The following is a 25653-nucleotide window of genomic DNA, read 5'->3' as shown; positions in this document are numbered from 1 at the left end:
AAAGTAATATTTCATTATACACATAAAACTAAATTTACTCTATAATCTATATTAAAAATCAGGAAATAATCATTTCTGGTACAGATCATTGATTTTGAGCTTGTTATGCTCCCTCCTTTAAACTGACTAAAATTTCCTGCTTGAAATAACAATGCAAATACCAAATCATGCAAAGTTCAATGTTTACAGTTAACACACCTTTCTGGATTTCTGTTAATAGAAAGTAGATTTTCTAAAACGTGTTGCGTTCAGTCGTCAAAGCAGTCTGACTCTGTGTTACTGAGTAACCACCAGAATAAAGTACTGACAGGTGTCCTGTAGATGAAACATGCTGAGATATCTACCACATCCTATTCTTCTTATTAGCCTTCCTTTTGTTTGTTTGTTTGTTTATTCTGTGAACATGACATGTGATCTTCCCTAACGTCCATGATGAACCCAGAAACCCCGAGTGACCACAACATACAGACCAAGCTGCAGCTGACTCCAGCATTCGTGTCACCAGTACCTGAGGACCAAAATCACAAGTCATTTTGTTACTGCGCTAAAAAAGAAAAAGCACAAATATCTCTGTTAGACTGCAGACACAAATCAGGAGCAAAGTGGATCAATGACCTCCTCATACAGAAGGAAAAGTGACTGTGAGCTCACAATGTCCTCAACACATTTCTCTTTGTTTTGCACTTTTGAAGGTCAAAAGCTAATGAGTGACCTCTTTTTAGTTTCAGACACCAGGGGCCCATCTGCTCCGCGTTCTCTCAGTCACGCTGGTTACCACGATTTCTGCAAACGCACCAAACTGCTGTGAACGGAATAATTAAGTTGAGCTCATACTGCAATAACCTATCAGTGATATGGGTGTTTTTACTAAAGCGTATCAATTAAGTGTATCACTAGAATTCAGCTAAGACGGCACAGAGACTTCATTGAGCGGGCACCTCGCCGCCCAGGCCTTTGACATATACAGAAGTTTAGCAGATCGATTCGCCTGCTCACCGCACTTATGTTTGAATGACAGTGCAGTCTGCGCGTTTTCTACTCTCACAGTAAAAGATAATTATCCCATCTTCCACTTTGACCTTTTACTCTCGCCACGTTCATTGGTCCACGCATAAAATCAGAGTATGCTTGTGACAATAACTATTTGTATTACCTTACACTGTAGTGCTGGCCGTGATTCAGACCCTGGTTTGCATTTACTCCGGCAGGGGTCGTATGCGCTCCGCGGATGTGCTACTCCCACTGCCTCTCTGTTCCACTGCTGTGTGGTTGGAACAGAGATGTAACGCTTCTACCGTTGGCTGTAATTATATCGCACAGCCCTGAGAGCAGCACGTGAATGCTGAATACATGCATATCACAACATTTGCATGCATTAACCTGGCTCGCCCAGCGTGTCCTCAGGCTCACACAGGCTCTGCCACCAAGTCAACAAGTGCTCCACTCTAATCACACCCTGGTTCATTAGTGGTGCACTTTATAACGGACGAGTTGGGAAGGGCATTACGCACTTGAGAAATAAATTCCTTCTCGCTCCTGTCCCCTTTTCTCTTTTGCCTGCAGGCAGGTATCCTTAAGAGAAGTCAGTCCGCGCTCAGAGGGAGGTAGAGAGATATAGAGAAGCAGTGAGGGAGACGAAGGCCGAGCGGACGAGCAACCCCAACAGCCAATCAGGAGAGAGCTTTCCGCGTGATTTACAGCTGCGGGGGCTGAGAGGGGAGGCGCGACTCAGGGAAAAAAGCAAACAGTTGAGTGAAGAGCATCAGTGGAGAGTGGAGTGGAGGCGGCTGCAGTGAGGAACAGGACGCCAAGAAGAAAGAGACAGCCAGAGTCTGCAGTAGATTTCATCACTGAAAACAGAGTGCGCGTCGTATGTTTTTCCTGTGGATTATAATTTATGTTTCCAACTTTCAGCTGTCTGAGATTCTGCGCTTTACTGGAATGTGCGCTGGGGCTTTACCTGGACGCATGTGCGAAAGTAACAGAGCCAGTTTTTAAAATTGAAAAATATCATCGAGTCCTTTGGATTCCTGTCAGAAATGAAATGCGCCTTTTTTTAATCCCACAGAGTTTTCCGGACCTCTTGTACATTTACAGAGACTTTACGCATTTTGGAGACTTTACGCATTTACTGTAATGGGTGATGTAAACTGACATTTTTTCACTAACATATATGATATTTTTACCCAAGTGCACTTGTTTTCCCGGCGATGATTGTGCTTTTACTTGTCCTGTGCATCGCGGATGGAGTGCTCTGTCAGATACGCTACTCTGTCCCGGAGGAGGCGGACCATGGCACACTGGTGGGAAATATTGCCGAGGACCTGGGGCTGGACCTCACCAAGCTAGCCTCCCGGCGCTTCCAAGTGGTGCCCAACTCTCGGACACCCTACCTGGAGGTGAACCTGGAGAACGGCGTCCTGTTCGTTAACGAGAAAATCGACCGGGAGCAGATTTGCAAGCAGAGTGCGAGCTGTCAGCTAAACATGGAGGTGTTCTTGGAGAACCCATTAGAACTATTCCGGGTTGAAATCGAAGTGGTGGACATTAACGACAACCCACCCAGTTTCCCGGAGACCGATATCACGGTGGAGATCTCAGAGAGCGCCACTCCGGGCACCCGCTTCCCCTTGGAGAGCGCGTTCGACCCGGACGTTGGCTCCAACGCTTTACGCACGTACGATATCACCACGAACAACTTCTTTTACCTGGACGTGCAGACCCAGACGGACGGGAACAAGTTCGCGGAGCTTGTGTTGGAGAAGCCGCTGGACCGGGAGCAACAGACGGCGCACAGGTACGTGCTAACCGCCGTGGACGGCGGTCAGCCTCCGCGGACTGGCACCGCGCTGCTGGTCGTCAAAGTGTTGGACTCCAACGATAACGTGCCCGTGTTTGAGCAGCCGGTGTACACGGTGAGCCTGTCGGAGAACGCGCCGCTGGGCACGCTCGTCATACAGCTGAACGCCACCGACCTGGACGAGGGACTGAATGGAGAAATCGTTTATTCATTCAGCAACCACATCTCCAGCCGCGTCAAAGACCTGTTCTCTATAGATTCACGCACCGGGCGCATCGAGGTGCGCGGAGAGGTGGATTTCGAGGAGAGCAGCCTCTATCAAATCTTTGTTCAGGCCAAAGATCTGGGACCAAACGCCGTGCCCGCGCACTGTAAAGTGCTCGTCAAACTCAGCGACGTGAACGACAACGCACCGGAAATTACTTTCAGCACTGTCACGGAGTCGGTGAGCGAGAATGCGGCTCCCGGGACCGTGATCGCGCTGCTGAGCGTCACGGACCGGGATGCAGAGGAGAACGGACAGGTCCACGTGGAGATCCTCGGTGACGTCCCGTTTAAACTGAAATCTTCCTTTAAAAATTACTTCACTATAGTCACCGACGGGCCGCTAAACCGCGAGCAGGCGGACTCCTACTCCGTCACTGTGGTCGCGCGCGATAAAGGAACGCCGTCACTGGCCACCAGTAAGTCCATTCGAGTGCAGGTGTCAGACGAAAACGACAATGCGCCCACGTTCACACAGCCCGTGTATGACGTGTACGTGACAGAAAACAACGTGCCAGGGGCGTACATACACGCGGTGACGGCCCTGGACCCGGACATTGGGCAGAATGCTGTCATCAGCTACTCCATATTAGAGTGTGACATCCAGGGCATGTCAGTCAAAACCTACGTGTCAATCAACGAGGAGACAGGCTATCTCTATGCTCTCAGATCGTTTGATTATGAGCAGCTGAAGGAGTTCACGTTCATGGTCAAGGCCAAAGACGCAGGGACCCCAGAGCTCTCCTCCAACGCCACTGTTAAAGTCATCATTGTGGACCAGAATGACAACGCCCCGCTAGTGCTGGCTCCCCTGGGAAAGAATGGCACAGCCAAGGAGCCCCTGCCTCGCTCTGCTGAGCCAGGCTATCTGGTGACACGTGTCGTGGCCATGGATGCAGATGATGGAGAGAACGCTCGTCTGTCCTACAGCATCCAGAGGGGAAACGAGAATGGCATGTTCAGGATGGACTGGAGAACAGGTGAACTCAGGACTGCGAGGCGGGTATCGGTCAAGCGAGACCCCCATCAGCAGTACGACCTGTTGATTGAGGTGCGAGACCACGGCCAGCCGCCTCTGTCCTCTAGCGCCAGCGTGCTGGTGGTGCTGGTGGACAGTGTGGCTGAAGGCCGTGGCGGCGGGGAGAAAGGCGGGACCTCCAAGGCAAAGGACAGCACCCTGGACCTCACTCTCATCCTTATCATCGCCCTGGGCTCCGTCTCCTTCATCTTCCTCCTGGTTATGATTGTGCTGGCCGTGCGCTGTCAGAAGGACAAAAAGCTTAACATCTATACTTGTTTGACCAGTGACTGCTGTTTTGGCTGTAGCTCCTGCTGCTCACGGCAGGGCAGGGCCCGCAAGAAAAAGCTCAGCAAGTCGGATATCATGCTGGTGCAAAGTGCCGTTAACGTCAGCGGGGCTGGCACAGCTCAAGTCCCTGTGGAGGAATCTGGGAGCTTTGGCTCCCACCACCAAAACCAGAACTATTGCTACCAGGTATGTCTCACTCCAGAGTCTGCCAAAACTGACCTCATGTTCCTAAAGCCATGTAGTCCTTCTAGGAGCACAGACACCGATCACAACCCGTGTGGGGCCATAGTGACAGGGTACACAGACCAGCAGCCTGACATCATATCAAACGGCAGCATTTTATCAAATGAGGTAAGAGCCCCTCTCCTGCCTGCGGTTTAAACTCCCTTTCCATCTGAGTTCCTCCGCATGCCTAAACCTGATTCATGTCCCCTTAGACGTCTAATAAGAATGAAATATATGCCAGAGACGTTCAGGAGCCATTTCATCCCCCAAATTTCACTTCACTGGCATGCTAGGTCTTCAGATGGGTGTTACTGAGTGTCGATACATCAACTGTAACACAATGTAATAGGAAATGAAAGCAGATATAGAAATGAGAAACCTTGACTTTTGCAATCCTTAAAAAGCAACGACTGCATGTTTATGATGTGCTTCTATGGCTGATAAATTAGAAAAGGTGTATAAAGACAATGTATGTTGGCAAAGAGGCTGCTGGTGGGTGTGGGAGTATAATGGGTGTATATGTGTGCGTGAAGCCCAGTCACCCAGGATTAAATATATACTGTTCAAAATGTTGCATCTCTGGGCTGTTGCAGCCTACATAGGTGCGCTACTTCACCTTGCACCTTGGCAACATGTCTGCAGAGCTTCCCCTCCCTGTGGGAAGGAAGTCTCCACTGATGGAGATGAATGACACATGTAATAGTTACATCAACTCAAAGCTGTGTGGGTTGTGTCGTCTCTGGCTCGATGGATGTAATGTTCTTTTGTTTTTCTGCTGCTTTTTTCTCTCTACATAAGGAGACGCACTAAAAACTGCCCCTTCTCTTTCAGACCAAACACCAGCGAGCTGAACTCAGCTACTTGGTCGACAGGCCGAGACGTGTCAACAGGTAAATATGGAAAAAGCCCTTCTACCTGCTCTGTCACTTAGCTGGTCTGCTTCTAGCTCATTTGCTGATATCTCCCATTACTGTGATGCTGACATGGATTAAGAAAAACAAAGCGAGGTCATCTTTCATAGGCTTTATTTTAATGTTCTCTTCATTTCAGTTCAGCCTTCCAGGAGGCCGACCTGGTCAGCTCCAAAGACAGTGGCCACGGAGACAGCGAGCAGGGAGACAGCGACCACGATGCCACCAATCGAGGCCATTCGTCTGGTAAGTGCTGGCTTTGTATAAACTCTTTGTCTTCTCTCTGCCCCTCGGGCATCTATAGATCTGAGGAGGATCTGCAGATTAGCATTGTGGGTCCAGAAGCTGCCCGTCTCTCCACTGTTGAAATCTGGCAGCACATTGTGCAGGGCTGGAAAAATGAAAGCTTATTTCTAAAGGTCATCATCATCCACAGCCAGAGTTGGTGTCTGAGGTATTTTAGCTGTTGTGTTGTGCCTGCGTGGGATTATCGCTTAAACTCTTGTACCAGAATCAAACCTTTCCCTGTGAGCCACATCCAAGTGCTCGCTCCTAAAGCCAACACATAATATTTGTTACTGTGACGTTTGCCGTGTGGTGATTGAATGTCTTGAGTGAGGCTTCCACTGCTGTTTGTAAATATGCGGCGGCGTTAATGAGGAGCCTGCTCCCTGTGAGCGCGGTCACTCGGTGCTGGAGACCACTTGACGAGATGTGATGGGCTTGTTAATGAGGCTGGGCTCGCACCGGAGTGCTGGGAAGCCGACCAAATAGGTTGTGGCTGTAGCAAACAAACCGTGCAATTCATCCGTTCATTAGATTAATTAATGCACTTATTCATGCTGTTACTCTCTAACTGCACGCCCCCCCTGCTTGTTTTTTCCTCCCTTGCTATACCCTTCCATGCACGGGCTGTTTTTCTTCTTTAATTCTTCCCTGCCTTACAAGAGGACCCTGCTGATGTATAAAAGCTAGGTTTAGTTCTTTATTTGGTGCCGACCCACTGTGGATGAGGTCTGTCATCATGTCTGGTCAGCCACAGCAGGCGCCCCCATCGTGCCAAATGGAATTTGCCTGCCACTTCCAGTGTCACCCCAGTAGGCCTGGTTGGTTTACATGGAGCTCAGTAACAGAGGCACGCAGAGCTGGACCCCGTCTCTGCCAACACGGCCTGACTTTACACAGATACCCTGCTGCACCTTTTTTATTTTTCCTTCTAATCTGCTTTATGTGCATGGAGGTGTACTACTTTGACTTTATTAGCATGTCCACACTCTCTTCCTCTGACGGGAGATGTTTTTACATTTCACGACTGTTCTAAGAAACAGACAAACAGGAATAAATAAAGACTTCCTGAGCTCAGATTGCATGATTATATAAACCGTGCTGCGTGCTCAGAGTTGGTGAGTTAGTGGAGATTAACACAATTTGTTGTTGATTTAAATAAGAGCTGAACTGGCAGGGCTGGACCAGCACACAGTGACCTGGGGCCTCTGTTCAGATTTCTCCAACTTGCTTTGCTTAGAACTTAATTCATGCTAATTTATGTTCATGTACGCTCCACATGTGTGCAGATTATCAGCTGAAACAATGAAGCATCTCTGTGAATTAACTCTCGCAGATCACGCTTAGCTTAAGCTGTTGTTGCATTGTATATTTGATTTGCTGTTTGTTAGACCATGTTAGCATCACATGTTAGCCTACTCATACAGTCCCTACTCTGTCCAGCACATCCAGCTGTGAAACAGCGTCCCATACCCTTTGCATACCCTTGGTGCGGCAGATAGCATGAGTTACTTTGTTGCAAAGTTATCAGCTTAATGCCTTTACCCAGATTATTTGCTGTGCATTTAGTCGTTGTTTGATTAGGATAATTGATAGCATGGCTTAGAGCGCCATCATCCTGCGAGCTAATCTAGTTTGTCAGTAGTGAGGCTGCATCAGTGTTTAATAAATCCACGTGTTAGCTTTCCTCTTGGCTCTCACAGACTTCATGAATGCATCACCTTTTTCTCTTTCATCCTTCCTTTGTTTCTGTGCAGTCAGAGTTATAGGACACGACTGATTTCATTTACCTCATAAAATACTATATTTTGACCTGCTGGAGGCAGGCCTAGTGTTCATCATTATTCTCATATCCTTTTCTTTTTTTTTTTAAAGCGTAGCCGTTGTTGTATTTTTTGTTGACACAGTGATTTGTGTTCTTCTTCCTGTGGTTAGCTGCTTTGTCGTGCCAACATTTTCTGCTGCTTCAGGCACTCAGCTCTGTTGTTCTCTGATCAAAGGCCGCTCCGTTTTTCCTCATCAAGGATGTACTTAAAGAGACCAGACGTCACCTGTAATGAACACGTGAACTGACTGAAAGACCATTTAACTCCATGGATTTTGTAGTATTGGAGTCAAATTGGTTACATTTGGATCGAGTGTGGAGGAAAAACCCGTTGCTGATCAGATCAGAGCCGATATCATTTTCGAGGTATCTGAGTGCAGCGTGACAGTCACGTGAATATACACTTATGAGTGTGTGCGTGTGTGTGTGTGTGTAACCATGACTGTGATATGGTCCAATCAGAAATGCAGACTCTGTTTAACATTCAACGAGCTTCTTTGACTGCTGTCATGTTTATTATCACTGCTGCGTTTTACATACAGTCAAAATTGGTCTGTTAAACTATTATAGGATGAAATGAATGAGTTCTTAATTGTGTAATTATCCCCTTTCTAACACGCCAAGAATAATGAGTCACATTTGAACAGAAATAGCTGATTCTGTCTGACCAGCAGCCAAAAAAGCCCAAAGACATTCAGTCCTCAGTGTCTGACGGTGGTGAAAGATCCTTTAATGAAACAAGAGGAGGAATAACTTTGTGCAAAATTTAGCACAAGAAAAAAAAAGGGGGGGGGGCTTTAAGTGGTAGAAATGGATCGAAAGTTAAAATGCTTCAAGTCTTTGTTGGTTATTGGAGAGTCTTTACCTCCCAGTGCTGGAGGCAGAGAAATAACAGTGAATTTCATTTTTACTCTCAGACACACTGATGACATATTACAAAGATGGCTGCCGTGGCATTCAGAGGCATCTGTAGATTTGTATTCACACATTTATACAATCCTCATTTTGTATTTCATTTGCATGTTTTGTGCATTTATGTTGGACTTTAAATCTTCTGCCTGCCAAACGTGGAGCCGAGAAGAAGCTCGAGTATTAAATAATCACTGAATTACAATACATGTGAAATACATATGAAGTCATAGTGGTATTTATTTTAAATAAGAACACATCACATGTTTGCTGGGTAACTCTGCATAACAGACATTATCTCTAAATATGTGAGTTAATGAGTTCATCTGTAATTCATCCATGAATATTATCTGGATTTTTTTTATTAGGGCCCAATGCAATACCACCGTTTTATTATTATTATTATTATTATTGTTATTATTATTATTATTATGGCGGCAAATGAATTGGCTTTTTTGAGGGCCTAAAGATGCTCAAAAACTCTTGACATTTTGCACATGCATCGGGTCTGGTGAAAATTTACATATGTTCATGTTTTCAGACATGGGCGGGGCAAAATGGCTCAATAGCGCCACCTAGAAGAATGAAACAATTTAGGCCCGGGCTGGGTATGATGTACATGTATGAGATTTTGCACACATATCTAACATCAAGAGGCGCACAAAAAGTCCAATTTGACCATTTCCAGGCCTTGCAGTTTTGCAGACCCCTCCTAGGGAAATGTGAAAAAGCGACTCTTTAGTGATCCATAAACATTATTTTGGTGTAATTATAAAAACTATAAAACAGATGAGAGACGAGCAGAGGGAGAAAACTTGAGTCTGCAGTTTGTTGTCTTACAGCTGGATGTGCTCTCTGCCTGCTCTGTTATTTGGCACTAAAACCATTTGGTTACCGTTGTGTTGTTATTGCTGCCCCCCTCCCATCACAGCACCCACCACCAAGGAGATGAGGTGTTCCTGAGGTCCCAGCAGTATCTGAAGTATTTGACCAGCAATAAAACCTTTTACATAAAATGATAATAACATAATAACATGTTAGCAGCTCGTTATGACACAGTACACGCATGTTAAAATAATTTATAAAATAGTTGTTTTTTATTTCACAAACTGATAACATAGATACAATTTTAACATTACAAATGTTAATATAAATATTTAATATTTAAATTTCCAAAGTTTAATTATGTATCGAATGACAGCATGTTTGTGATTCACTGTGCAAACTGACTGTGAAGAAACCAGCTCCACATTAACCTGTAAAAGATGTTTGGAAGGAGAAAGTTCACTGAGCTTAGTTCTTAGCACCAGTATTAATATATTAGTATTATTAGTAACAGAGCAAACGTGGGTTTAGTTGTGAGGTTTGAATTCTCCGAGGTGAGACGGCTGAGCAGGAGCTCGTTTGCTGTGATGAGTCCATCAGCTGTGGATTCAAAGTCTCAGACCCTCTGGGACCACTCGTCCACACTTCCAGTCCTGCTCCATTTTATCAATACGGCCAATGTCACACACTCGGAGCAGATTGAGTCGAGGCGCTTATCCAATTTTCAATCCCTCCTCCACCCCCGCCGCATTCCCGTCTCCCCCCCTGCCGAGATGAATTTCTCCTTAGGCCTGCGGTTCACGTTATCACCGTGGTAACAGCTCGCTGATCAGTAATTCATTTTTCAGACCTCTGCATACCAATTACCAAATGAAGGTTATTATCGGGACTTTGCGTTTGCCCTGTGCGAGCGGCGTTCGGAATGCTAAGATGAGACGAGGTGTCCGAAGCAACGAGGGTCAGCTCGCTTCGAGAGCTCACCGCCCTCCCTCCCTCGTCTCCTCGCTGCTCCTGCTTGTGTGTGTCTTAGTGTGAGACATGTTGACATAGTTCTTCTTAATCCTGTGTTGAAGTGGAGGCCAGACACTGACAATTTTCTGCGAGCGTGATTTATGAAGCTTCTTTCAGCTGCAGAGCACAGGGGGACGACGCCGTGGAGAGATAAGAGTATCACCTGCAACCTTTATTCACGTTTTAAGCACAACCCTGTGTGTGTGTGTGTGTCTGTTTATGACTGCCTCATTCGACAGGGGAACGTGTAGTTTTGATAAGACGTCGTGATGTGGCTCTGTGGCTGAATCCCCCTCGCCTAGTCCAAACGCCACATTTCCTGTTCCTATTTTGAGAATTAACACAGCGTCCATTTTGTAATATAAGCAGAGCTCTTCTTTCCACACTGTGTGTTTTTGCTGCTCACAGTGCAACGCTGTCTGCGTGAGCAGGTGCACTGATATAGTGTGTCAGCACTGCTTTGCCTCGTGTCTGCGGCTCCATCAAAGTGTACAATAAGTTGTTTCCTTCCATGTAAGAGGCCGTACTAAAGCCTCATGCGGTGGTATATTTATGGCACGTTGCTTAATATTTAATAGGAAACCCTCTCGTTAGGAGACTGGGCACTTTTCCAAGTTGCTAGTGACAGCAAGCCAAATTAATCCTCTTGTAACAAAGCAAATTCCCCCTTTGCTGACCGTTAAGGACACAGAACAAAATGCACACACTCTGCTTACTGGGATGACAGCAGTCTTAGCCTAATCAGTCTGTATTCAGAGGGATTAGCAGCAGATAGCCTGAGCTGGACATTTTAGCCCCAAACAGAGTCAAACGCACACACGCGCAAGGATTTAGGCTTCGAAAACATGCGTCCGCAAGATCTCGGCCCAACTGCAAAAACATTGGGGCAGCAAACACACAATTTGGCTTAAGGCTTACAGTTGGCCTGCATAGCCGCGCTTTTCATATATGATAAACTACAAAGGATGCACTTCATTTGATTTAAATAGACTGGTACGTGTAAACTCTTCAGTGCTTTTGTCCCATGTTTAAGCACTTTTAACCCAACATTCGCTACAATGATGCATCAACATGCAGACAAGAGGTGCAAACACCACCTGCTGAGCCATCCTGCCTGTTTGTACTGCAAACACATGATGGGTCTTTATTGTTCCTAAAAACTGCTCATCCACTTTGAATGGATGTAGATGCCTGTTAAGTAAATATGGCAGAATGTGCTAATAATGATAAAGACGGTGACTGACCGTCCACTACATGTTACATATGTTCACATTCCTGTTTTCTTTTGTCATTTGTGATGTGCTTAAGCCGCTTAAGACAAATTGCTGATTCCTTATTTTAGGTGCAACCTCAGGTTAAACATCTGCTGCTAATCAGTTTGACTCGATTAGTGTTACAAACACTGAAAAACTTTTTTGAACTGAATCACCCTGAAACCATCCACTCAGTGTACCGATACAGCGACACGTGCCGGTTGTTCTTCTGATGTCAGAGTAAAAATGTATAATCTTTGTGGAAAAACAGACTTCTACCAAACAGAATAGGTTTGACGCAGCATTACAAGCATGTTGCAGTAAACTCTGGTCTCGTGTAATATCGTCCTGTACTGTGTCATCATGTCTGAACACGGTTGTAGAACATCAGCGTGCAGCTGTCGCTCTCAAAGCGTCGCGGCTAAACTCCGCTGATAAGCTGTTTGTTTCTTTTCCAAATGCTGATGAAATCTTTATGAAGCTGAATGTATTTGTACTGAAACAGCGGAGCCACGTTGTTGATGGCTGCCTGTGTGTCAGCACAGGTTTCTTTCAGTCTATTGTGCAGCAGCTTTGATCTCAGTGCTGGGAAACAGAAAGGAATCAAAGAGCAGCTTCATAATTGCAAACTCTGAACATGTCAGATCTGGTTACGAGCTTGTGCGTGTACCGTTTTGCTCGTAAAACCTTTAATTTCTTCTCCCCGCCCCCTCCCCTACAGGCGCTGATCTTTTCTCCAACTGCACAGACGAGTGTAAGGCTTTGGGCCATTCTGATCGCTGCTGGATGCCGAGCTTCGTGCCCTCTGACGGGCGCCAGGGTCCCGACTACAGGAGCAACCTCCATGTGCCCGGCATGGACTCGGTCCCCGACACAGAGGTATTTGAAAGCCCAGAGCAAACGGCCGATAGATCATTCTCCACCTTTGGCAAAGAGACGCCTCTCAGTTACCAACACCTCCACCAGCACCTCAGCCACCACCACGGCTCCTTAGAGAGGAAAGAGTTGGAAGCATTTCTGCCTAGCTCCAGAGCACCTTATAACCCGGCTTATTTAAGTGAGTATTGTGTTTTGCTCTGGCTGAAGCGCCTGCCCGGCTCTGATCTGCTGATCAAATTAGCAGAAAAAGAAACGATTGGAAATTGAATTTTCTTCCTGGATTGGCTCGTGGAAGCTAGCGTGAAATTCATTTTAGATTTGACCGCTGTTCTCTCAGCCCTCTGTCAGAGTGTTTAACTAACTCTTCCCTCTTTCTCAAGCATCTCCATTATCTCCGTCTGTGACCATCTTATCTGCACACACACACATGCAGCACTGTGGTCTTTGGGCCCTTTCAAATAATAAATGCCAAAAGCAATTATGATCTATAAGGTTGCTTTGATGGGGGTGGAGACGTTAGCGTTATGGAAAGCGAGACACCAGCCCTCTCACGAACAGCTGACAAACCACTGTTTTTAACCAGAGAAGAAGAAGAAGGACAGACGTGGAGCTGAACGTCTCATTCGTATTCGGCAGACGTCAGCTCGTTGATCAAAAACCGGTTTCACATAATTAAAGAGAAAATAAAGCAGGAAAAGGCCCATTTTTCTAAACTCCTATTCAGAGGCCACAAACAGATCTGTCCTCAATCACTGAAATTTGGTGATAATGCTTAATTATAATTTTGTCAAGCGGCGCCTGAAGAGGCGCCTCTCTCATCATCCAGCACAGCTAGCTGGAATTATCAGAGACCTGCTGCTTTCCTCGTGCCATCATTTAAAACCACAGCACGCTGTGGGAGCAGCAGGAAAAAGGCCTTTTCCCTGTAATTAATATTTTATTCATTGGCTGTGCTTTGTCTGCTTTTCCTCGTTCTGCATCAAAAGTTGTTCGATGTGAAGCAACCCACTGCTCACATTAGAGCGCTGTAGTCTCTGTGAAAGGCCGCATGCAGTGTTTGCACGCAGGGTGGGGTTAGAGTGCAGTACAGCACGAGGACAATCTATACAAATACATGAACAGATACTTTATGTTCGTTTAGCTTGTATTTATAGTAATGATGTAGTTATGATTATAGACAGCGCGTTACAGCAGCAGTGTGGGGCGGTGTGTGAAATAATAAAGCAGTAATATGAAGGTAGCGGTGCGAGGTCAGCAGAGGAAAAGTTGCCTTTCAGTGTTTTTTTCTGCTGCAATTTGAAATGATTTGAACATAGTCGATGTACGTCCACTGTAAGCTGCACAGCGATTAGCTGCTCTGTCCTTGCTGTTGCTTCAACACTGAGACACACGGGAAGTTGTTTTGTCCTGTGTGTTTGTTTGGGGGGTGGGGGTGGGAGAGCTCTCTAATCTCATTAAGTCAGCCAGTGATACACAAAGACTCTTTTGTCCCGGGAGGTGCCGAGTGAGGGTGTGGTGTGCAGGGGGGGAGCATGAAGGAGAGGTTAGAGTGCAGACTCTCCTTTTGTTGGTGTCCTAAATAAACTGGCAGGATTCACTCTTCCCCCCAGTGCCAACATTCCCACAACACCCCCCCCCTTCCTCCCCACATGTTATCTATCAGCCATTTAGCTGACACTCCTGTGATTCTGTGTGAGTGAGGCCATGTCACTGCTGCTCTGCACACACACAGATACCAACACACAACTAACTGGCTTCTGTGTTTTCTGTGCTTACAGCGAGGAAAAGGCTTTGCTAGCTCCTTTCGCGTGGACATACCAGAGACTGCGTGAGTTTGCACAATTTCATCGTGACGACCAAGGGTGTAAAGTTTTCAGCCCATTTTGTCCTCCACTGCCCTCATCCCTCCTCGCTCAGCAAAAACAAAAAAAGAAGAAAATTTTACATGACTGCAAACAAAATGAAGAAGAAAGAAACACAAAGGAACAAAACACTCGGAGCTCTGCCGGGTTTGACAGAGACGGTGGGGAGGCTGTGGGGGAGGAACACAGGTAGATGAATAGCCTTACTGGAGATGGCCGTTGTCTCAGCAGGACTGAGAAGCTCACAGAGGACGAACGATGGCGACTCCCGTCACTGATCCCTTCATCTTTTTCCACTCTATGTGTGCCTGTTTACAGCACTGATGTATACATCTGTGAGGATAATGAAGCCAGATGAAGACTGCAGATGAACTACGAAAGGCGAACCCAACTGAGAGCCACCCAGAAAAACCACCACTCAGCCCTTTAGGCGCCAGAGAGACGCCAAGTTGTACAGGAGAATTTTTGTGCATTTCAGATGCAATACCACTGTTTTAGATTTTTCTATTCTTTTTGTGTGGTCAGGTCAAACTTTGTAAGAAAAGACTGTGGGCAGATTTTCTGTTTTTTTTATTTATTTTTTTATTTATCCGTTTGGTTTTGGTTCAACAACCACACGGCGGGCTCAGACCGAGTTCGGCCCACGTTGTTCTGATGCGTCAAGTAGTTTCTGTCACGTGTGAGAAGTGTTTATTGTACTCTTTTAAAAGTTTGACGCTGAATATAAACCTCTCTATATAAATCTATCTATATCTTCTTGTTCTGAAGGTGTGCTGCTTGTCGGCTGGTTTCTGATTCAGAGCTTTGATCTGTTTGCTGCCCCTGAACAAGGTCGCCGGTGTTTTCACAGCCGGAGACGTAAAAAGAGACAGAACAGCCTTAGCAGATGTAAAACTCGACTTCTTATTGTTTGACATCATTTCATTATTTTTTCCACTTCAAGGTATTAATAAAGAGCATATCTATAAGTAAAATGGAGGTAATAATTTAGACTGAATCCATGGTAATTCTGTGTCATTGTAACCAAAACTTTTAAGGGTCCATTTGTAAAGGAGTGCGACAAAAACACCATCAAATGCAAAGAGTGATGTACACGGTGCAATCCAGTTTCTCTCTCACACACTGCAGACACACACACACTAATATGCCGACAATAAATGACAAAAATGGTAAAAACACCGTCTGCGTTTGTTTTCGTGTGTCCTTGTTGTGAATGTGAACGCTGCTTTCTGCTCATTCCATTCATCACAAATTTGATGCCTAATTAAAATACAGTATCAGTTAAGGCAGACCTGCCAAAGGTAAATAAGGGAAATAAAGCTGCGTTTATTCAAATGACCTCAAATGAATGTAAGTCCGTTTATCCTCGGGCCAAATGATTCCTCTTCAGGAGGATCTCTGCGACAAGGAAGCAAGTTCTAAATACAAAGGAACATTATTATGATTATATCCAGTGCTCCCTCGCTATAACCGCGCGGTTTCACGGATCTTTTTGGTGCAATTTTGCATGTTTTATTTTTCAGCGTATTGTGTTCTGCGTCCTGATTGGCTGTAGACCATCCCGTGCCGTGTCTCCTGTGCAGTACAGAATGCGTTCAGCTTGTCACATTTACATAAATCTTCGTTCCTAGCAGTGTGACTCTGTGCTGTACTGTATGTTTGTACGTTTTCTCCCCAACAAACAACAGTGTCGACAAAACGTTTCGCACCATCAGAGGCTCCTGCGGTAGCTCCCGACAGGCAGAGGAAGATGCTAACCATCACACAAAAAGTCAGACATGCTAAAGGAAGCTAGAGGCTACTGTAGTTTTCAGACCGTAAGGTGCACCGCATTGTGAGTGAAAAGAAAACATTTATGTCAAACTTTGCTCGTCTCGTTCTTCTTGCTTCCTTTACTTCCGCACCATTGATTCATTAATGATTCATTGATGTTGGATTTTCTCACAGCTGTTCTGGACCTGAAAACAGGGTTTGATCTTTGGTTTCATTCTATAATACTGGACTTATGTTTCTACGAAGGTTTGAACTTTGAGAGTTTAAACAAGAGAGAAAAGTGTGAAAATGTTCCTGCCTGTCTGAGAAAAGAGTATAAAGTGTGTAGTGAGGGGTTATCTATAATAATTGTAAAAAAATAAAGTTGGCTACTTCGCAGATTTCACCTATTGCGGGTTATTTTTGGATCGTAACTCCCGCGATAAACGAGGGGCCGCTGTATTATAATTAAAATGATAAGTATGTGTGTGTTTTATGTCAGTTTGCATTTAAATGTTCCAACAGTTCATATTTAAATTATCACTGAGATAATTTTCAACGACGACTGAAGTGTTTTTGTTTTTCTGCATAGTTGTTACAAATTTTAATATGAGACAAAACTGAATGAATGCAAAAGGCAGCAGCCACACCCACCTGACATAATAAGGTATATGTGTGTGTGTGTGTGTGTTTAGTCTTCTGTAAAGAACATGCTCCCTCTCATTAACTCTTTAATTATCAACAATGAAATGAATGTGTACAGCTGTGAGTTTGGGGTCAGACTGAATCTGTTTGGCAGATGATGTCACAGTGCCCTGCAGAAGGTGGCAGTTTATCACAGACCTGTCGTTTGGTTACACGGTGGAGCTTTTTTAAAAGTTTGTAATTCATTTCAAAGCTTCAAGCAGGAGGTTTAAGAGCCCGTTCAGGTAAAACACTTTGGACCGAGCTGAGTGACCAAAGCTTTCCAGCTCTAATCTAAGCATAAACCAGCACTCAGGATTACTTTACCAAACACACAATAACAGATGAACGTGAGCTCGATGCAGTATTTTTAGTTTTTGAAAGAAAAAACATCAGCTTTATCGTCCCTCGTTGTTATGTCCGCTCATTTTTAATCCACTTGTTTCTTTTCAGCTCTGCAGATTTAGAGATCTCGCTGCATGTTTTCATCAGTCTGAAGGAGATGTTGAAGCTGTAATCCAAGGTAGATTATAGTATTTACAGATGGTGATGAACCAATAACAAGGTAGACATCAGACTAAGTAATCTGCAGGCTTAATCTTCCAGCACAAACTGAATATTCATTGATTTGTTCATCTGCCATTTCAAAAAAAGAAGAATCTTTGTTGGTGCAAACTATAAATATTCCAAGCAAACAGGGATAAATACGACAGAAACGTCTCACTTTGTAGGCTTCAGAATGAGAAGTGAAAAATAGGACGACAAATAGCGAGTTGGCTGAGTGTGAAGCACTGACCCCGGGCCTTTTGTTGCTGCGTAATGAGGGCAGAGCTATCAGAGCAGCGCCATTTAGATTGAGGACAATAGTTGAAGGAAGAGCAAGTTCAGTATAATCATATCTATTTTCTTGTTAAATGGAAGCTATTATTTTTGACCTCCACTCGACGCTAATCTCTGTCACAAACCAAAAAGTTTTAATTTCCATGTGCGTTTGTGCACACTCGGCTCCAAATGAGAAAAACCATTAGAGTATAATGAAAGATAAATTAAGAACAAAAAGGAAAGGCTTACAATTCCCCAAACAAATGGGAGGATTCGAGGAGAGGCAGACGGTAAAATAAAGACGCCGTCGTCTCTCCTTCTATTTCCGGTTGGGCGGTGGGTGGGTGGGTGGGGGTGAGGAGGTAATTGCATAGCAAGTTTCAAAGTCACTGGCTTCACAAAGGCAAAGCGGATTAGAAGCCAACACTGAACTTTTTTGTGTCAGAGCTCTCCTCTATTGCAGATGCTGCCGGACATCAGAAGAAGATGAGTCGTCGCAGTGAGTCGGGGCTTGAATTCCCTGCCGAGGAGCACGGGTGGAAATAGAAGCACAGGCGGGTGGATGGTCTGTGTGAAGGTTGATTAGAGGCTCTTCAGATGTGGCTGAATGAATGATAGACTTTGGAAAAATCACACAATAAGAGATTTTGGCAGCTAAAGAGCTTTGCTCCTACTTTAGGCTCCACGCCCTTGGATATTAAGCAACCAATCAGGTGACAGTAGGCGCACTCCAAGTGCATTCGCCTCATAGCTGCTCATAGCCTTCATCACGTTACTGTTACCAAGGGGTTCTCTTTATGTGAGCTGAGTATTACAAAGTGTCGGCCTTACGTTGGCTGGAGCAGCTCTACTGATAGCTCCTAACATCAGCTCGTGGGTCAGGCTTGGTTGTGTTTAGGTGTGGCTGCTGTGTGTGTGGCTGCTGTGTGTGTGGCTGCTGTGTGTGTGGCTGCACTGAACTGGACCTGCCAGCAGTGTTTGTGACTTTTGGAGCATTTCTTTGTTCTTTGGTCCTTTTACACAGTACAAGAGGGGATTAAAGGCACTAGAGTTGGCAACCTTTTGGTTAGCATGAATAAATCAAGGATGCTATTTCTGCATGATTTCACCAATAACAATAACACAGTTTGACCTCAGTCCAGCAGTTATCACTAACACTAGCACGCTGTTATAAACAGGCATTAACTGACAGAAGTTCTTCATTTGGAGTCCTCGTATTGATACTAATATTAGTAATTATTATATTTAGGGACTCATTATCATTCTCCTGCTGTCAAATGCACAAAGTAGCTGGGAATGAAAGTCATGGAACAAGCCAATCATAATAGCTGCAGAGTGCACTGACGTGGGGGTTACAGATCCAGGATGTTACAAAGTTGGTCACAGAGGAGCATAAAATAGAAACATACTGGAAGAAAAAAGGAGCGCACGATGACAAATGTGTCACTTTCTTCATCGTTGGATTGTCTTTATTTTATTGCAGGTTTATAACCTGTTCAAAAGAAAGTGTTTTGGTTTGGACGGACATGTCTTTGTAAAACTATCGACACACTGAATGACAGGTTCCTTTTACCTCAGTATGTGGAGGAAAAGTCTAATTATGTCACTTTACTGTCACTCCATATACTGCAGACATAAAATAAAACAAATAAAAAAAACCCCAGCTTTACAGGGTTTTTTTTATTACAATGAAAAATCTTAGAAATCAATCAAGAATTTTCTGTTTTTTGTTTTCTTGTAAATATTTTGTATTCTTTCTATCAGTGGAGGATTTTTTGTTCTTAACTAAAAGCCTCACGTATTCAGTCATTGTTGATGTGGTCATAAAACAGGTTCTTTTAATCCACTTCCTCACTTGCTTTGTAAAGACTGTGACCACTTTGGTTCCATCATGAGAATAAAGTTAAGATGCCATTATAAGTAAAGTATATGACGTATAGTATAAGGAGTTAATTTAGCTCGGCTCTGGGAGAGGATCAGGACCAGGGTTTCTGACTATTATTGCAACCTTATACGACTTAATTCAATTAGCAGCAAGTTTTTTTCTAACTGAAAAATAAAGCCCCTCGAGGCGACTGATGTTGTGATTTGGCGCTGTATAAATCAAACTGATCACTGCGTAAATGTGGATTTAGGTCTGAGATCACTTCCTGTCTTTTGCACAAGGGCTGTTTTAGGGATCACAGTAACTAAATATATAAGAATTATATGCTCATATAATTATGTAATTTCTGGGTAGTGACTGAAAGAATCATCATGGGACAGATTAAAGGAAACGGACGGGCGGTTCGATGGGATGTACTAAATTAAATAACTACATTACACTCGCAGCGATGTCGTTGCTTCTTACAGAGATTCTTAAGTTAGAAAGAGAAAAAAATATCAATTAAACATGCACATGCACTACAATCAGCTGATTTCAGTTCATTTGTGGAAAGAGGAAAATGGTACAGTGATACAGCTTTTCAGGAGTATGGATTACTTTTATTTTCATTGCACAGAGGAAAAAGAGAGTAAAGTGGGAGCTGCATCCAGGACAGGAATCACCACTTCAAGCTCCTAACACAACGGTGGGTTGTTGGCTAGCTATCTGTTAGTATGCTGTCTGTGCAGATGCTTGCAAAGAGCCACAGTAATTTTAAAACAGAGTGGATTTTGACCTCAGCACGGAGGTCAGATCCTGATCTTTAACAGGCAACAAAAGCAGTGATGACCAACACTGTTAACTGTTCAGGTTTCTAAAGTAGAATCTCTTTGAAGTCTCTTTGAGCTCTTTGCTTTGTGTTGTTGGCTTTGTCTTCATACCTAAAAACTCGAAGAACAATCACGTTTGTCTTCATTTTTATAGGAATTTGTGTTGGTGTGTGGGTCTGTAGCTTATATGTTTACATATAGAAGGAAACTGAGCTGTCATAGCAGCAAATATACAACAAACATCAAGTACTCGTATAAAATGAGTGTAGAAACAGAGATATGAGAGATAAATATTTAGATAAATAGATAAATATGGGTATAAATATAAAAGGATAGGTATGTGTGCAAATATGTCGTGGTGTACAAAGTGACAGGGTGCACTGAGGTGTGATCAGTTCTGTTCCACATGTGTGGATCTGACCCCAGTGGATGAATTAAAGAGTCTGACAGCAGCAGAAGGGACGAGCTCCTGTAACGTTCCCTCAGACAGCCTGGTTGCAGGAACCTGCTGCTGAAACTGCTCTTCAGATTGTCCAGTGTGTTATGGAGGCTGGGAGTCATTGTCCATGATTACCAGCAGTCTGTCACTGATCACCTCCTCCAGGGTGGAGAGCTTCATGCCAACAACAGCCTCGGCCCTCCTGATGTTCAGTCTGTTTGCGTCCTTTGCTTTGACGCCTGCACCCCAGCACGCCACAGCAAAGACGATGGTGCTGCCAACAACAGGCTGATAGAACATATGGAGCAGCTGCTGCAGACACTGAAGGATCTGAGCCTTCGTAGAAAGTAAAGCCGGCTCAGAGCCTTTTTGGAGGCAGCGTCCGTGTCGGCAGACCACTCCAGCTTGTGATCCAGTTGAACTCCCAGATACTTGTAGGATGTGACTATTTCCACATCAGTCCCACTAATGCAGACAGGAGAGGCTGGGGACCTGTTTCTGCCAAAGTCCACCACCAGCTCCTTTGTTTTGGCCACATTCAGCTGCAGGTGGTTCACCTCACACCACCTCATAAAGAGATCAGTCCGTCCTCTGTACTCCTCTTCCCGTGTCCACACTTCCAATAATGGCCGTGTCATCAGAGGATTCCTGGAGGAGACAAGTTTCTGTGATGTGCTTGAAGTCGGCCGTATGGATGGTGAAGAGGAGAGGGGACAGCACAGTTCCCTGGGTGTTCCTATGTTGCTGTTCAGACTCTCTGACACACAGCTCTGCAGTCTCACAAACTGTGGTCTGCCTATCTGGTAGTCGCTGATGCACTGGACCAGTGGAGCCTCCACCTGCATGGACTCCAACTTCTCCCTCAGCAGCACGGGCTGGATCGAGTTAAAGGCGCTAGAGAAGTCCAAGAACATTATCTGAACTGTGGTGTTGGGTCGAGGAATACGCTCTCTGCAGCACATGTATCACTGCATCGTCCACCCCCAGGTGGGGCTCCAGGATAAGTGCTTCTAGAGAAAATCATCTGGACCTATTTCACTTAGAAGTTGATTTTGTGCTCTCCATAGAATCAACTCTGCTCTGTGTCGTCTAACCATGGATCCGAGGCGCAAACTCTTGGGAGCACATCTGCTTTGTCTGCATCTTGGGTTGAAAGGGAGATGGTTCATAAAATCTGCTAGTAGATTCTGATTGTGACCTACACCCACTTTCACACCTTGGCTTGTGTGATTAGGTAGAGGAACAATAGGGGGTCCAGGACCCTCTTGTGGACACTCCAATAGACCTTAAATCTGGGACTCGCCACCAGTTGCTCTTAGAACTGAAGAAGCTTCTTGGATGAAACGTCTTCAAGGAAACTTAAAGAAGTCCAGACGCTTTTCTTTCCAAGCTCCTTAGACCACGATGACCTGGATGACTGAGAACCTTCACAGAGATATAGGTCCGCCCTCCTGTAGGTGCACATGGGACGTCTGTCTGATGAGACCAACATATAGCATTATAAAGTAAGCAAGCAAGCAATTTATTTATATAGCACTTTCAGATCAGCCCCCAGCTGAACACAAAGTGCTGTACACTTGACATGCCAAAGTGATACATTGAACATGTTAAAAAATAAGAAAAATAATAATATAAAAATAAATAAAATATATATATAAAAATGATTATTAAAATGACATTAAAATAAATAAAATTAGCACAAATAGCAAAGACAATAATAAAATAGTATAAAAAATGATGATGAGAATTACATTTAAAACAATAAAATCAGCACATTACATCAAAACAATAAAATCAATAAAATTGGGTCAGACTGTGTCATATGCCAAGGAGTAAAAATGGGTTTTAAGATGTGTTTTAAAAGTGGACAGTGAAGGGGCCTCTCTAATGTGCTGGGGCAGATTGTTCCACAGATTAGGAGCAGCAATAGAGAAGGCCCTGTCCCCTCTGAGCTTCCTCTTGGACCTGGGTACCTCCAGGAGCAGCTTGTCAGCTGACCTGAGAGACCTGGGGGGTGAGTAAGGATGCAGAAGCTCAGAGAGGTAAGTTGGGGCAAGACCGTTTAAACATTTAAAAACAAACATGAGAATTTTAAAATGAACTCTATGATATACAGGCAGCCAATGGAGTGAAGCCAGGATGGGAGTTATGTGCTCTCTTTTACGAGTTTTGGTTAAAAGTCGTGCAGCAGAATTCTGGACCAGCTGCAGACGAGAGAGAAGATGCTGACTAACTCCACAATACAGTGCATTGCAGTAATCTAGACGACATGAAATAAAAGCATGGATTACCGTTTCAAGATGCTGCCTGGATAAAATAGGTCTTATCTTTGCCAAGCGCCTTAAATGGTAAAAACTGGACTTGACAGTAGCCCTAATTTGACTGTCTAATTTAAAATCACTGTCCATCTTAAAACCCAGGTTTGTAACAACACATTTAAAATACTCTGCCAGGGGTCCCAAATCAATAGCGGAGGGTTCACAAGGTCCACTAGGACCAAACAGAATCACCTCAGTTTTGCTTGAATTACACCTTAGAAAGTTTAGGGACATCCAAGATTTAATGTCTTCTAGACATGCTAGAAGTGGCTTAATAGAGAAGGCGTCTATCTGCTTCAGAGGCAGATAAATCTGACAGTCGTCAGCATAGCAGTGGAAGGATATTCCATGCCTTCTGAGGATGGTTCCCAGGGGCTGTAAATATAATGAAAAAAGCAGAGGCCCTAAAATTGAGCCCTGCGGGACCCCAGACTGAAAAGTGGCAGAGGAAGACTCATACCCTAAAAAGTTAACACTAAAAGTTCTGTCACAAAGATAAGACCTAAAACATTTTAAAGCAGTACCACGAATGCCTGCAAGATGGTGCAAGCGAGACAGTAAAATGTTGTGGTCTACAGTGTCAAAAGCAGCTGTTAGGTCAAGGAGGACAAGAACAACATGATTACCAGAGTCACAGGTAAGGAGGATATCATTAAAAACCTTTAAGAGTGCTGACTCTGTGCTATGAAAGTTTTTAAAACCTGATTGGAAGACCTCCAGGATACCATTCTCATTTAAAAAAATCCATCAATTGGCAATGTACAATTTTCTCTAAGATTTTAGACATAAAGGACAACTTGGAGAGAGGCCTGTAGTTAGCCAACACAGTGTGGTCCAGGGCAGGTTTCTTAAGCAAGGGTTGTACTACCGCATGCTTAAAATTAGCAGGGACTACACCAGATATTAAACTGCTGTTTATAACAGTAAGAACAGCCTGGCCTATGCTAGGAAAAACCTCCTTAAAAAATTGTGGTGGGACAGAATCATTTGGGGAACCAGAGGGCCTCAGGTGGCCGACCACATCCTCTAAATAAGAAAGGGACACAGGCTCAAACTGGTTAAAACAGCAGAGCAAGGGATCGAGACAGAGGGGTCAGACTCAGGGGAAGAAATGAGAGCCCGCGTGGTTGCAACCTTCTCAATGAAAAAACACATAAAATCATTAGACAGTTTATGAGAGGCCTCCAAACAGCCACTTTGTGGAGCATTTAAGACTGAGTCAATAGATTTAAATAACACACGTGGATTATGACTGTTGGAGGAAATGATCTTAGAGAAATATTTTCTTTTAGTAGCATAAACACTCAATAAATAAACGCTGGTATAATTGTCTAAGCGAAATCATATGTACCTGTGAACAGGGTTTGAGGTCATATTTGCTGTCCACAGGGTGGCTGATGGGGAGTCTGACATTTTTAACTTTTTGTCTCTTTGTTTCCTTTTCTACACTCACATAATTTTAATAATCTTAATAATTATTACTGATAAAAATTCAACCATTCTCTTTTCTGCATTAATAATTCTTTTTAAAATGTGGTTTTGATTTTTTAAGCATTTGAAGCAGAAAAATAATGCATTAAACATTTTGTGTTAATGTTTTAACATCTGTGTTAATAACAGACATGGGTCCACCCTGTAGGCCCAGCAGGTTTACTGTGAAACTCATAGTTACAATTAAGCATTTTTAAACATGTCATACAATCTGTGTGACATGTTTTTCTTTCTTTGCTTTGTAATAATTCTTAACTCTTATTGTTAAATCAGTTTTCCTGAAATAACCAGTTTCAGTGTTTTTGAAAAGCTAAATTTACATTTAAATTGTTCAGATTATCATAAAGAAATACTTTGTAAAACAAACAAGTTGACTGAACATTTGCAAATTTCTACAATAATTATAGTGCCATATTTCATTCTTCAGACTTTGTTGATTTTTGATTTTTTTTTGGCTCTGACTGGTCAATAAAAACTGGAGAATGCTGCAAAATATTTATAACACTAATACTAATGCTAATGATAACAGCAGGAATAACTTTATTTATATAGCAATTTTCAAAACACACAGTTACAAAGTGCTTCATAGTTCAAATAAAAGGCACACGTTGAAAATAAGTGCAGATGTTCAAACATATAGACACATAATCGGTCATACAGTCAGACATTCACTCCAACACATGCACACATGCATATATGGCCAAAAATGAAGGGAAACATATAAGGAAACACCACCCTGTAAGGACCGCTCCACAGCTTGGGTGCAATAACTTTAAAAGCGTGATCACCTGTGTGAGGGACACATACATACGATACGTAACTTTGAACGCTTCCTCAGCTGCCGTCTGAAAATCAGGACGGGCTCTGAAACTGTGGTGGCTGTGGAAGGCACACACAGTGAGAGATGACCACAGGAGTTGTTGCCTACAGCACTGATTTTATCATTTCCACCCCTCCTCCCCACTTTTTTTTTTTTTTTTTTTTTTTTTTAACCTGTCCCGTTTGGTTCTTTTGCCATCAGAATTATTGTCTAAAGGCGAAGAAAGATGCCCAACGGATTTACTTTACCAAATGGACCATCCCAGCCTTGCCGTA

The 25653-nt window shown here is 43.9% G+C and overlaps 1 protein-coding gene across 3 annotated transcripts; it reads left to right on the top strand.

Annotated features, from left to right (window-relative positions):
• The first annotated feature begins 1766 nt into the window (after positions 1 to 1766).
• On the top strand, positions 1767 to 15536 carry pcdh10b (protocadherin 10b). Of its 3 annotated transcripts, none has more exons than XM_063498466.1 (5): positions 1767 to 4559; positions 5430 to 5488; positions 5649 to 5755; positions 12339 to 12674; positions 14275 to 15536. In XM_063498466.1, the coding sequence occupies exons 1-5, from the start codon at positions 2211 to 2213 to the stop codon at positions 14292 to 14294; spliced, it is 2871 nt and encodes a 956-aa protein (XP_063354536.1). In that variant the 5' UTR covers positions 1767 to 2210; the 3' UTR covers positions 14295 to 15536. The 3 variants fall into 3 exon arrangements, with proteins under 3 accessions (XP_063354536.1, XP_063354526.1, XP_063354516.1); XM_063498456.1 differs by having other exon boundaries at positions 1767 to 4724; positions 12339 to 12496; XM_063498446.1 differs by having other exon boundaries at positions 1767 to 4724.
• The last annotated feature ends 10117 nt before the right edge of the window (positions 15537 to 25653 follow it).

Source organism: Pelmatolapia mariae, linkage group LG2 (genome assembly GCF_036321145.2).
Source record: "Pelmatolapia mariae isolate MD_Pm_ZW linkage group LG2, Pm_UMD_F_2, whole genome shotgun sequence".
NCBI lineage: Eukaryota > Metazoa > Chordata > Actinopteri > Cichliformes > Cichlidae > Pelmatolapia > Pelmatolapia mariae.
Note: the sequence above shows the minus strand (reverse complement) of the source record. Positions and strands in the feature narration are given on the sequence as shown.

Bases quoted from the DNA above. Each gene is read 5' to 3' on its own strand.
- pcdh10b (XM_063498446.1), top strand. From the start codon at position 2,211: ATGATTGTGCTTTTACTTGTCCTGTGCATCGCGGATGGAGTGCTCTGT. The intron at 5,489-5,648 runs GTAAATATGGAA...TCTTCATTTCAG, and splicing joins AGGCCGAGACGTGTCAACAG to TTCAGCCTTCCAGGAGGCCG. The intron at 12,675-14,274 runs GTGAGTATTGTG...CTGTGCTTACAG, and splicing joins TTATAACCCGGCTTATTTAA to CGAGGAAAAGGCTTTGCTAG.